Source organism: Cornus florida, unplaced genomic scaffold, assembly GCF_030987335.1.
Source record: "Cornus florida cultivar Cherokee Brave unplaced genomic scaffold, ASM3098733v1 CherokeeBrave_3.0.0_Hap2_Chr05, whole genome shotgun sequence".
In the NCBI taxonomy this organism is placed as follows: domain Eukaryota; kingdom Viridiplantae; phylum Streptophyta; class Magnoliopsida; order Cornales; family Cornaceae; genus Cornus; species Cornus florida.
The window spans coordinates 81,498,753-81,512,140 of NW_026775575.1; the positions used below are offsets into that span (position 1 = coordinate 81,498,753).

General features: G+C 33.8%; 2 protein-coding genes and 2 non-coding genes across 5 annotated transcripts; 2 read left to right on the forward strand and 2 right to left on the reverse strand.

Annotated features, from left to right (window-relative positions):
- The first annotated feature begins 5,925 nt into the window (after nt 1-5,925).
- Nucleotides 5,926-10,533, forward strand: LOC132310263 (subtilisin-like protease SBT4.3). 2 transcript variants are annotated; one of them, XM_059808454.1, is made up of 9 exons: nt 5,926-6,023; nt 6,186-6,277; nt 6,390-6,636; nt 6,807-7,305; nt 7,915-8,009; nt 8,127-8,333; nt 8,582-8,693; nt 8,996-9,209; nt 9,881-10,533. In XM_059808454.1, the coding sequence occupies exons 1-9, from the start codon at nt 5,944-5,946 to the stop codon at nt 10,435-10,437; spliced, it is 2,103 nt and encodes a 700-aa protein (XP_059664437.1). In that variant the 5' UTR covers nt 5,926-5,943; the 3' UTR covers nt 10,438-10,533. The 2 variants fall into 2 exon arrangements, with proteins under 2 accessions (XP_059664437.1, XP_059664436.1); XM_059808453.1 differs by having other exon boundaries at nt 5,929-6,023; nt 7,915-7,972; nt 8,081-8,333.
- Nucleotides 10,534-11,267: 734 nt separating this feature from the next.
- Nucleotides 11,268-11,349, forward strand: TRNAS-AGA (transfer RNA serine (anticodon AGA)). The gene has a single exon. It is a non-coding gene; the product is annotated as a tRNA-Ser (tRNA).
- A 125-nt stretch (nt 11,350-11,474) lies between these two features.
- On the reverse strand, nt 11,475-12,092 carry LOC132309559 (uncharacterized). The gene has a single exon (XM_059807853.1). It carries the CDS (start codon nt 12,090-12,092, stop codon nt 11,475-11,477), a length of 618 nt encoding a protein of 205 aa, XP_059663836.1.
- A 172-nt stretch (nt 12,093-12,264) lies between these two features.
- TRNAD-GUC (transfer RNA aspartic acid (anticodon GUC)) lies at nt 12,265-12,336 on the reverse strand. Its single transcript has one exon. It is a non-coding gene; the product is annotated as a tRNA-Asp (tRNA).
- Nucleotides 12,337-13,388: the final 1,052 nt, after the last annotated feature.

Below are 13,388 nucleotides of genomic sequence, written 5' to 3' on the forward strand. Positions count from 1 at the left end.
TTCGGAAATGTCTTCAAAAAATTCGGATACATCAAATAAGTTTTCTATAGTTTCTTTTGTCATAGGTAAAGTATTAACATAAGTAATGGTTCCTTTTTCTTTTTGAGGAATATAAGGATCTGTAGATGGAATAAAGGTTCAATTTTTTAAAAAACTGTAAACCTGTAGGGGTATACATGAATATTTCGTTGAATGAATTTATAAAATTTAATCTTAGAATAAAATCATAAGTACTGGGAGTATTATTTACTACATAGGTTTGTGGTAAAACAAATTTTTCGTTATTAATTAATATATGAATATTCTGAACACAATGGGTTATAGATAGTTTTTTATTATTATATTGACTCATATTAACATTATAATTCAATTTTATTAATGTTTCCTCTAGTACTAAATGCTTTTGAATTATGCTTTTAGATGTTCCAGTATCCAACATAGTTGAGGTTTTTACTAATTTTTCTCTAAATTCTAATGTTACTGGGAATTGGATTAGACTAGACGGTTTATATATTGAATTTATAGATTCAACTAGAATATCTTCTTGCTTATCTTCATATTTTGTATAGCAATTATGATATAATAAAGTTTTACAATGATTTTCACAGTAATGACCTTTTTTAATAGATGTATTGTACTGTTTACAATTATAAGAGGAAAATTAACTAAACTATACTGACATGATGGATTACTTATAGTGTAAACGAAATCTTCTATTGAATGAAGCCCTTGTTCAAGGTCTTGATCATTACCAAAGTTGTTATCTAAGCTTTCGATACTATATATACTTTCATTATCATCATCAGAATCATAAATACTTTCTAATTCATATAATTCTTCTATCTGTTCTTCAATATCTTCAAGTATGTTGATATTTTCTTGTATCCTTTTGATAGGATTCTGCTTGTATCGATAAGTACAATTTGGTCTTATATGTCCTGAATCTCCACAAATAAAACATTTGCAATGTTGTTCTTTTGTGGGTAAAGTGTTTACCTTATTATCTTTGTCTTTATTATCCTTTTTATTTTTATTTATTTTTTACTTTTTATACCAAGGCCACTTTCTAAATTGCCTAGGGTTAGTTTTGATATAAGGTTTTTTATTATGATAGTTCTTGTAGGTCTTACTTTTGCGTAGATTATATTTTTTAGGTTTATTACGCTTATAATTATAATTTTTCTGAGGCATATAACTATACTGGGGTGGAAAATCTATTTGTTTACACGTATAATAAAATTATTTTTTGATTTGTTTGGATTATTTTCATTATCTACATTCTGCTTTTAGCATATTATACACATGATTAACTCTATCTCCCATGGTTAGCGTTTCTCGTCTAGCATTGTCTAACCATTTTTCCCAAATTTTTGTTCCTATACTTCCGGGTAACTTTTGAAGATACCTATCGAGTAATGTTTTATCTCCCGTTTTACCAGTGGCTGCAAAATATTCGAAAAACTTATTGGTGTAATCTTTTATGTATCTAAAGTTACAAATCTGCAATAATTCTAAATTACGTAAGGCTTCGTTTTGCTTTATTAAAGTGTCATCTAGTAATCTATCTTCGCCAACTAATACTTTTTTTATTAGGCTGGTAAAGCCTTGAATTGTAAAATTATCTCGTAAGAGGGCAAAATCATTGGGATAAGTTACTTTATAGGGCTGTCACCAATCATGAATGGTTCCTCTTAATAAGGTTTCACAATAGGTTAGGGCTTGAATTCTATTGTCAAAATTGGTCAAAATAGATTGCTTAATACAATCTTGTTCCCAATTTTTGATTACTTTTGCCCAATCTTGGGAATCATGTCTTGCTATATCTAATATTGTTCCTGCTTGTTGTGCTGGTATATTCTCATAATGTCTACGGTATTGTGTCCATGTGTACATTTCTGGTATATTTCTATTTTCGACATAAGTATCTCGTGAGGGATTTAATCTTTGTCCAGTAGTATAGTCGTCATTTATGGAATTACTTCCTGAGGCATTAGTCTTTCTTTGGTCAATCATTTCTTGGTCAATTGACTGAGATTCTGATCCTTCTGGTGCTTTTCCGTCTCTATGTTCTATTACATTTAATTCTTCTTTTACTGTGTTTAAATCTGATGCTATATAGAAGGATTCAAATCCTATGCTTAGAATATTTTTCTTAATATCATCATTATTTCCTTGTCCTAAGTAAATACTTTCTATAAGTTTGTATTTAGGTTCTGGATACTTCTCTTGCAATGCTTCTAGCTCTAAATTATCAAAATCGTACATTATTTTTTTTTCTAGAATTTCATCTTCCAATATATCATAAAGGATATTTATTTCTTCAAGAGATTCTATTTCGATGAGTGTAGTTAAAAAGTCTTCTTGGGTATCATCTACTAGATTGTCTTATCTCTTATAGTTACTAAACCTTATACTAGCTTCTCCGTTATTCGTAACATATATCATATTATTTTCGGAAATATTTTTAGGTGTAGTAGTAAGTTTAGGTAATTTCCATTCTGTTCCTTCATGGGTAACACTACTTACTTTTTTAGCTTCCATCATCTGAACATACTTGCTACTAAATGGTTTAATTATTTCACTGACTTGTGCTTTAAATTGTAAGTTATATTGATTAACTGTTTTTCCCATAAATAAAGTATTAACTAGTAAGTTTTCAAATTGTCCAGTCGTATTGTATCATTTTGTGGATATAGCTATCTTAATATGTTTACTGAATTCTCTAGTAGTCATCGTGTAATTGGGGATACATCCTACTATTGTTGCGTTGTCTGCTAGATCTATTTCAGCACTGGCTATTTGTGCTTGTTGATGGTTATTTCATCGATCATCGTAAATATAAGCAAGTGCTCTAGTTCCGATCTCTGCTCTAGTTAATCCTACTAATTCTATCATTATGACACCTAAATGCATAAGTTCTAAATTATTATCATGTAATTCTTGACATGGTTCGGGTGTTATAAGGTCTAGAATAATTTGATTGTTAACTGCACTTACTCTTCTTTGGCTAAAATGATTATATATTTTGCTCTGGAAGTCTAGTAAATTATTAGAATAAAGATTGACTTTATTTTTTATCTTCTTCATTCTTTTTTCTATATATTTTTTAGTACCATGTTCATTATCGTATAAATCTTCTACTCTCATTATTTCTTTGGCTTTTCTAAGGATAATGGCCATTATGGTACTCGTTTATGAAGTTGAGGTTGTAGTAATCACACGCTTGGTTGTTGCAGGAGAGGACTGGTTATTGGTTGACAACTTTATTTCTTTTATTTTTTCTAATATTTCAGATAATTCTTTAGAAGATTCTCTGGGAATACTTTCTTGTATCACTTTTAACTTCTCTTCAAGCTTATTAACTTTATCAGATAACTGGAGTAATAACTGGATTAAAAAATTATTTTGTCTAATATGTATATTAGTTGATTATATGTCTGTTTTAAAACTTGCAAATCCTATGGGTTCTTTATCAATTTTGTAAAGTTCAGTTAACGCAATTAGATAATCAGGATTACTAGTGCTCATAAAACTATTATAATAACATTTGGATATCGGTTTTAAGGGATTTTAAGTAGTCGATAATTATTTTTTGATTTTCAGCAATATTTTTAATATCACTATTGATATCTTTAATTGCGACTAATATTATCTTGTTATCTAAATTGTTTGGACTAGAATTCTGTACTACTTGTTCTTTAATATAATCAAGATTCTCTCCTAGTCGTTTTATAGAGTTATCTAAATTATTAAAGTTTATTCTATTCATAAACTAAAATCGTTGCCGTCTAACTTTTAAAATATTTTGTATTATTATAATTCTAGATCTAAGTTCTTCGATTCTTCTTTGTAGACTACGCGTTGTGTTTCCTAATTCTAGTGCTATGTAGCAGTTTCTAAGTACTGTTTGACAAAATTAGAAGACTTGAACAAGTTGTTATTTGGGTAAATTGTGCATAAAGTAAACTTTTGGGGGTGAAAATATAATTTCTAATACTAAAGGGTTCAAATAAAATACTTTGACTTTTAGTTCATGTTAGGGTAAATATGCAAACTATGTTTATGTTTGGGTAATATACATTTGCTATTACCACCTATACGTAAATTTTCCTAGTTTAAACGAGACTCCTTAAATTTTTATAATAAATATGAATAAATTAATATTTGAATTTTAATATTCAAAAGCCCGAAACCCAAGCCAAGTCACAGGCTTTTAGTTTCCGTTCTTCCCGGCCACACACTCCTTGCTGGGCCCAAACTCTCAGGAATTGCCCAACCCTCCTCAGCATGTTTTACATTTCTATCCCTGTGCAGCTGATTTTGGGAGTTGGGACTTTCTATTGCCTGCACCAAGTGATAGCAAACATAGGAAAAAAAAAAAATGTTAATACAAACATGTTACATTAGATTTTACTTTATGTGAATTTTGGAGGCCTTTTGCAATGAATGGCAATAAATCTGCATGTACACCCACTTATATAATTATAATAATAATAATAAAAGGAAATAGCAAGAAAAGAAAGGAAATTTTTTTTTTTTTTTTTTTTTTTTTTTTTTAATATTAGGAGTTTAGTTAGCGAAAAAAAAAGAAAAATTTGAGAAAAATTACTTTCCATAACTACCTAATTTTCCTACCAAATTTTCTTCCAAAAAACACAATCTTTTTTTGATTTCTTGATAAAGTTTTGTAAATTTTCAACATTACCTTTTCTTTTATGGTAAGTTACATACTATTCAAACAATAAAACAGCTATTTTATAATTTTCTTGCAAAGTTTTCATGCTAACCAAATTGAAGTTGAAAACTTAATTTCTTTTTCACTTCACTTCTCTTTTAATTTCTCTTTACCAATAATTTCCGTCTAACCTTAGTGCGCCAAGCAAACCTGGTTAGTCTCTCTCTCCCACTGAGTACTCTTACCAAACACTGTCTGTATCTCACTTTCTCATTCTAGTAGTCGACCAGAGTAGAAAGGAGTGCAATAAAAATGAACCGTCATCCCATTAATCATTCATTTACTACGCTTGGCAATCAATCAGGTGATCCAAACATGACTGCATTGAATGCTCCCTCTATTCCTCTTTTATCGATCTGACCATAGTTACAATGTTTGGTTAATTAGGTCTAGATGTTTGGCACATCATTATTCACTTTTGGATTTCTGACTTTTATATTTGATTCAGATGTCCAAATTATTATTCAACCATAAGTGTTTGGTTCCCGGGAAAAACTCCGTTGTGGTCGCTCAACGCCATGTTTGACATTGAAGCCAACACCAAGTATTTAGGTCTTGATGGTTACTTCATAATTCTCTTCACCCTGTTTTGGCAGGTTTCAGGTATGGAGTCAATGAGAGATAGAGAGAGTAAACTGATAGTTTGGAGTGAAGGCAAACAAAAATTTACTTTAGCATACGAGGGTATAAGAGTAAATTGATTTTAACATCAATTTTTTTTCTCTCTTTTAGACGAAATTTTGACATCGGGGCAAAATGGTAATTTCACAGAATGTATGGTTTAGACAAACTTCAGGGAAAGTTAGACTTAAACGTCTTTAAAACCTTAATATAAAACTATAAATACAGTTGAAAGCCCTCTCCAATATTTGCAAACTCAACAATGGTTGCTATCTTCAAACTGTTTATGTCGGTTCTAACTGTTGCAGTCATCAACATCCAGCAGCTTGGTGCCACTGATAAGGATAGGATGGTAACAAAAACTTCTAACATATATATATATATATTTCTATTAATGGACTATTTTATGAATTGAGCCAGAGGAAATTTGTCATGCTATGCAGATGGAATCATATATACATTTATTTACTTATATATATAAATTCATATATCATCTTTTGCATGATAATTACATGTACAAAAGAATTAACATTGTTGTGAATTAATACAATTACTTGTGACGATATATACAGGATTATATTGTGTACATGGGTTCACTTCCTCAAGATGATTATTTTTCACCTATATTTCACCATCTCAGTATTCTTCAAGAAGTTCTTCAAGCTAGGTAAACCTTACTAATCTATATATATGTATGTGTGTTTGTATATATATAAAGATTAGTTTGAGAAGGTTTAATGCCCCCATAAGTTTGCTTTAATTTCAAATTTGAAGCAATTGTCATAGAGAAATATTTTTTGATATCATTTCTGTTATCATCTCAATCCAGTACCACAGCTGATTTCCTAGTCAGAAGCTATTATAGGAGTTTTAATGGATTCGCAGCCAAACTAACTGATGAGGAGCGAAGAAAGCTTGCCGGTGAGTGCTGCAATGTCTTAAATTTGTGTAGTTTGAAAGAAAATCAACACCATTTGATGCTTTGGACCAGAGGACTAGTTTGTTTCCTGAAAACAACAACAATGATATGCAGGCATGGACAGAGTAGTTTCTGTTTTCCCTAGCAGAGCGCTCCAACTTCATACAACAAGATCTTGGGACTTCATGGGGTTCACTGATGCCGTGAAACGAAATCCCATAGTCGAAAGTGATGTAATTGTTGGGGTTTTTGACAGTGGAATCTGGCCCGAGTCTGAGAGTTTCAACGATGAAGGTTTCGGTCCTCCCCCTGTGAAATGGAAGGGTACTTGCAGAGGTGGCAAGAATTTCACTTGCAACAAGTAATGCTAATGTTCTTTTTCCTATTCCTATGAGTTATAATGTGTTTTCATTCATATATGTTTTTGAAAATGCTTTATTGGATGATATATATGTGCATTCGCAAGGATATGTATATATTTGTGTTTTTGCTTCGATAAAGCTAATTATGATATGAAATGTACATTTTCAGTAAGATAATTGGAGCTCAATATTTCCCACCTGATGAAGCCAATTCTGCAAGGGACTTTGACGGTCACGGTAGTCACACTGCTTCAACTGCGGCCGGGAATAAAGTAGCAGATGTGAGCTTTTATGGACTGGCACAAGGAAATGCAAGAGGAGGGGTTCCATCAGCAAGGATTGCTGCGTATAAGGTCTGTTCTGATGGGGCAAGTTGCTCGGATGTTGACATTCTCAGCGCGTTTGATCAGGCCATTGCTGATGGGGTGGACATCATTAGTATCTCTCTAGGGGCAAATTCTGCAAGAGACTTTGCCGAGGATAGCATTGCCATTGGTGCTTTTCATGCCATGGTGAAAGGTATTCTCACCGTGAATTCTGCTGGAAACAGTGGTCCTACTCCATCGACTGTATCAAGTGTTGCTCCGTGGATGCTCTCTGTAGCAGCCAGCACCACAGATCGCCAGATTATCGATAGGGTCATTCTTGGGAATGGAACAGTTTTGGTTGTAAGTATGTTTAGATTGCTTGAATACATAACTTTCAAACCTCAAATTATATCCCTTATTATCATGACATAATCCTATATAGTCAGTTCCAAATCTGGGAACGAGGAGGGTTGAGTTAGGTGGATGAAGAATGGCATAAATTTTTAAATTTTTGTGTGTTTGGACAAGTAGAAGGGAGAGGAAAGGAAAAGATAGCATCTTCTTTCCTTTCCTTCCATTCTTCAATCTACGGGAACAAACCATTTTCTATAAACATGAATCTCGAGAATGGTACTGAAACGGGATTCATTTAGCGTCCCAAAACATTAGTAAAGATGCTTCATTGTTTGAGTTTAGTATTTTTCATGGTCCTTTTACTCCACATGTAGATATTTTACTTAATTTATCTTTTAATTGTTTTATCTTACAAATTACATCAATTCCTATTAGTTTTCTCCTGTGGATCTTTCATCAGCAAGGGAAGAATAGAACTCAGCATAGGCCTATTTTGATTCCCATTACCTTTACATGCATCCTAGTTTTTTTTTTTCTCCGTTTTTCTCGTTTTTTTCGTATGATTATATTTCGATTTCTCATCAGCATTCCACCCATAATTTTATTTGTTATCAGGGCAACTCCATAAATTCTTTCACCCTTGATGGAACAAAATTTCCTCTTATTAATGGAGGCGATGCAAGTACAAATATCGATATGAAGGGGACAACGTACGTTCTGCTTTCTTGTGCATTTCTAAAATTCACTAGTAGTACTAGTTCCAATTCATCATACCAGAAAGTCCAAATATATAACTGCACTGAGGCCTCACTGTTGCATATGATCAGGAATTGCTGTGATGGTTGTCTGGACAGCGAATTAGCGAGGGGAAAGATCGTGGTATGTCTCCAGCCAGAGGACACAAGTGAAGCTCTTAGAGCTGGTGCCATGGGGTCAATTGTGAGAAACATTGAAAATAATGTGGTTCCCTTCCCAACATCCGGTTTAAGCTACCAGGACTTCCTTTCATTGGACACCTACATGATTTCAACAGAGTAAGGATTGTTCTAATGATATATAATTACCCACATACTAATTTGTATTATTTGCTGTATAATTTACCCATATATTAATTTGAATTTCGATGCTGGAATGTATATTAAGGTTGAATTCAACAAAATTGATAGATAGAGGATTGATTTGTTTTGTTTAATCAATTGAGTGTGTCACATTATGCACTTAATTATTGTATCACTTCAATCTCTAGTTTTACCATTCATTGCTTTGAGTTCTGTTTACACAGAAATCCACAAGCCACCATATTGAGCAGTGAAGTGATAACAGATGCTGCTGCTCCTACTGTCGATTCCTTCTCCTCGCGTGGGCCGAACAACATTGCACCAGAGATTTTGAAGGTTTGATTGTTGCGTTTAAATATCGGCTAGCCCTGTTTGTAGCATCACATTGTGCATCATGAATCAACATGTTAGGGGTTGTTTTCATCTTGTAACCTAGCTTCCGTTTGATGTATAAATAATTTCCTTGCACTTTTGTAAATATGATGTGAAAAATACTTTTAAGTATTGATTCAATCCTATCATCTGACAAATCTAATGTAATGTAACATTTAAGCAATCTATAGAACTGTATAATTTTGATGTACTAAATGTTGTATATAACTAATTAACATATATGTCGATTGATATATATACTACAGCCAGATATAAGTGCTCCAGGAGTAGATATCTTGGCAGCATTTTCGCCACTTGCTTCACCCTCTGGAACCTCTGAAGATAAAAGGTCTGTGAAATATAGCATATTGTCTGGGACCTCCATGTCTTGCCCTCATGCTACCGGTGCAGCGGCTTATGTTAAAACTTTTCACCCGGATTGGTCTCCTTCCGCCATTAAATCTGCTCTCATGACCACTGGTAATTTATAATCTTCCCAATTACTGTCACATAAGTTTAATTGCTCGATTTTTATGCAATTCTCACTAAAAATTTTCATTATGAGTTCAATACATCATGTTTAGTAGGAAGACAGATATTTTGTGCTCATCGTCACACAATCACTTATTCACAAACCTCGTGAGGGGCTAAAAATTTTCATTTTTCCCTTTATTCTCTCTATTAGTCTCGAAACCTTGACCTAAGGCTTGGAATTAAGACCCAAAGACACTGAGACAAATGTGAACTAGTAATAGTTCTCATTTCCCATATCATGAAAAACTTTTTTTTTGCTCCACTTAGCCTTATCCCCCTCTAGGGGTAATTTAATTATAGGTTCTATAGAAAACCGGACGATCCTATTTAGTCAAATACCTAGCGACAAACTCCTATGTTTGTTTCAGGGACTGACCTACATTAGGATGGGGGAATTGCCCCACTGATTTTTTTTTTTTTTTTTACTAATTTACCTTTCTAAATTATTCTTTTTTAGTTATATACCCCTAAAATATTACTATTCCCCCCTGAAATTACTAAAAAAATATCATTATTTCCTCACTGAATGGTCTGGTTCCTTTCATTATGGTATTTCTGAACAAGTTCCTAAATGTCAGTAAACATTATGCTCCGATACTGATTTCTTGATTTGACAGCTTCCGCGATGGATGCAAGTAGACATCCTTCTCACGAGTTTGCTTATGGCGCTGGTCATATCAATCCAGGGTCAGCCGTCCATCCCGGTCTAGTCTACGAAGCCTTTGAAGATGATTATGTTTCAATGCTATGCAGTATGGGTTATGACTCGAAGAAAGTTGAAGCAATAGCAGGCTCTAGTTTTACTTGCTCTGGTGATGTTAATGCATCTCCCAAGGATCTCAACTACCCATCAATGGTGGTTCATGTTGAACCTGGAAAACCTTTCACCGTTGAGCTTAAAAGGGAAGTTAAAAATGTGGGATTGGGTAATAGCCGTTACGATTCAAAAGTTGTCACCAGTGATGATGGTGTTAGTGTCACTGTGGAGCCTACTAGTCTCTTCTTTGAGACGTCGCGTGAGAAGAAGAGTTTTGTTGTGTCTGTGAGTGGAGGAGGATTACCAGAAAGTTCAATGGCGTCTGCATCATTGGTGTGGTTTGATGGAGCTCACAGTGTGACCAGTCCTATTGTTGTGTACACAAACAAAGGACCTGATACGGAATTTCCTATTTGATTAGCATTATTGTGACTGCAAATTTAATGTCTTCAATATATAAGAATATTGTACCATGTTTTTTTAAAAAAAAAAAAAAAAAAAAAAAGAAAAAAAAAAAAAGAAAGAGGTAATATATATATATATATATATCCACACACACACACACACATATATCTTAATTTGGAAAATGTGGTCTATAACAAGTGTTTGAATTCTTTTAGTTTGATACTGTATGAAAAGGTCATCTTCCAATAACTTTTCTAATAAAGGACTTGAGAATTCATGTATGATCAAATTATTTGAGTGGCGGATTAGATTCGAATCATGATTTAGTCCTAAACATGTATGATCAAATTACTTGAGTGGGCGGATTAGATTTGAATCACGATTTATTCCTAAAAGATTAAGTTGGTAGAGAAATTTTAACTTAAATAGTTACATTCTAAGTCAAAATACTATGTGCTCAAATTGATCCATATAGAAGAGTTTGTTGTAGGAATTTTCAACACATTTGAATTATGTTATGTTTGTTGAAACACGATTTTAAGTATATTTAGGGGGTTTAGGCTTTAGACTCACCAATCACATTCCCTCTTTAAAAGCTTAGACTTATTGAAGGGATGATTGTGAATTAATTGCCAAAATTAACAAAAACTAATCTTCTAGTAAAATAAAGAACACAAAAGGAAAAAATAATACTTGATGCATGGTAAAAATGGATAAATCCAAACTTTTTTAAAAAATTAATCAACGACTGTAAGCTCTTAACCATCAGGAATGATCTAGTCGCATAAAACTTCTGATTAACAGATATTATAATCTGGATTTGAAGTCCTCTGTAACATCAAGTGGACGTGCCGGAGTGGTTATCGGGCATGACTAGAAATCATGTGGGCTCTGCCCGCGCAGGTTCGAATCCTGCCGTCCACGTTTTTGGTTGGATGTCGTCAATTCCAGCATTAAGAAGCGTAATTCATAGTTCTATATACAAATTCAGTTCCAATTCCGCAGGCATACACAATAATACACACACTCATATATATATGTATCATGTTCTAGCGAGTGAAGGCATGTAACACAATACAAATGTAAATGAGAAGTCCAGAAGGTACTAAGGTCACCAGAGGCCCAACGGCGGCCAAATTTTCCCATCCCCAGCAACTCAACTTCCCCAGCTTTATCTCAATCAAATCCACAAGCGCCACCGTCAGAAACACGCAGCCGGAGGCTGACCCAGCCGCCGACACCAGAATCCCGGCTCGCAGTGCCTTCGTGCTAACGTGCGCCGTGTGGACACCACGGCACTGTAGGTCTCCGTCGCAGGCGGTTTGGATGGCCTGTTTGAGAGCGAAGGCGATGAGGCTGGAGAAGAGGAAGGAGCTGAAGGAGTAGATTTGGAAGGAGACGAGGTGTTCGGCGACGGCGGAGGAGGCAGCGCAGGTGGTGGTGGTATCGACGAGGGTATATTTGGGATCGGTGGGGTTGAGGGCGAGGCCGAGGAAGAGCGCTATCGTGAACAGGGAGTTGACGTTAACTATGCCGTCGAAGGCCATGATGTGGATGTTGGTAGTGGTGAGTTGGCGGCGAGGAACGTCGTTCATTGGCTGCTCGTCGGAGGGGTCTAACAGCATTTTCTCTTTATTGTTCTGGAATTTTCTCGGCTTTTCTCGCATTTTCCTTTTCTGATTTGGGGTTTTCTTTGCTTTGGTAGCGGTGAGGAGTGGCGTCGAAGTTATAAATTGGAATCTAAAATACTGTACCGTCTCTTCCAAGTGAAGGAAGAGCCTGGAGCTAGAGAGAGAGAGCAGGGGGAAAAAAATAACAAAAAAAAAAAAAGGGAAAATTCGCCGTTGCCGGGGATCGAACCCGGGTCACCCGCGTGACAGGCGGGAATACTTACCACCATACTACAACGACTTGGATGTTTGCGTTTCGTTCTTAGGGCTTTATTAACTGGTAACACATGAAGCATTAAATTGTTGTTCTTCTTCAGCTGGAGTCTTTAAGAATTTAAAAAACAATCAAAACCCAAATTTCAGTAATTTTTTTTTATTTATTTAAAAAACACAAGAAAAATTATTTTCTTTTTATGTAAATTCTTCATGCTCTTTAACAAAAAAAATAGTATTGTACTATAATTTTTCTAATAAAATGTATGCAAGAAAATTTGCTTGCTTTTGTTGTAGCAAATTACTAAATCTTTTAACTGGTTTTACTCTACGGCTTTTTCATAATTTTTTACTATATATCATTCAGTAGGTCCAAGTATTTATAATCAGTTAGCATGAATCTCGTTTCACCAATCCTTTTTCTACTGTAAAGTATGTATGATATATTAAAATTTTAATAATTAATTACAAAAATGATGATTTCATAACTCTAAATTACAATTCAAAGGTTTCATTAAAAAATAATTTATGTAACAGTTTTGCTACTTGAACTGAATTCAAGCTAAACAAATTACTTACTCATGTAAAAAGGTCTGAGCTCTTTTTTTATTTATTCATTAAAATGAAAAATATATTAAATAATTTATTTGACTTTTTACAGATTTTAAAAAAATTGTCTTAATTCAGTAATAAAATAAGAAGAGCTCATATCAGTTGATGGAACTCTTATGGTTGCAGCATATTACACCACTCCACTCATGAAACCAATCTTACAATAAGCGGCATGAGCTAGATCTCCTTAATTAACTACAGAATTAAGACAATTTTTAAAATTTTGTGAAAAGTCAAATTAGTCATTTAATAATTTTTTTTGAACTGTCTATCTAACTATTGAATTAAAATGTTTATTAATTTGACTTTTCATATATTTCAAAAAATACTGTCAACAAGGAAGACAATTTTTTCATACCCCGCGTGTTTTTGCCCCACCCCTAATGAAATGGTTTTGGTAGTCCCTTAAATGGGTGTTAGACGAGTATGATAAAACAGTTGAAAACCCGAAACGGGTTTGGAGGCAGG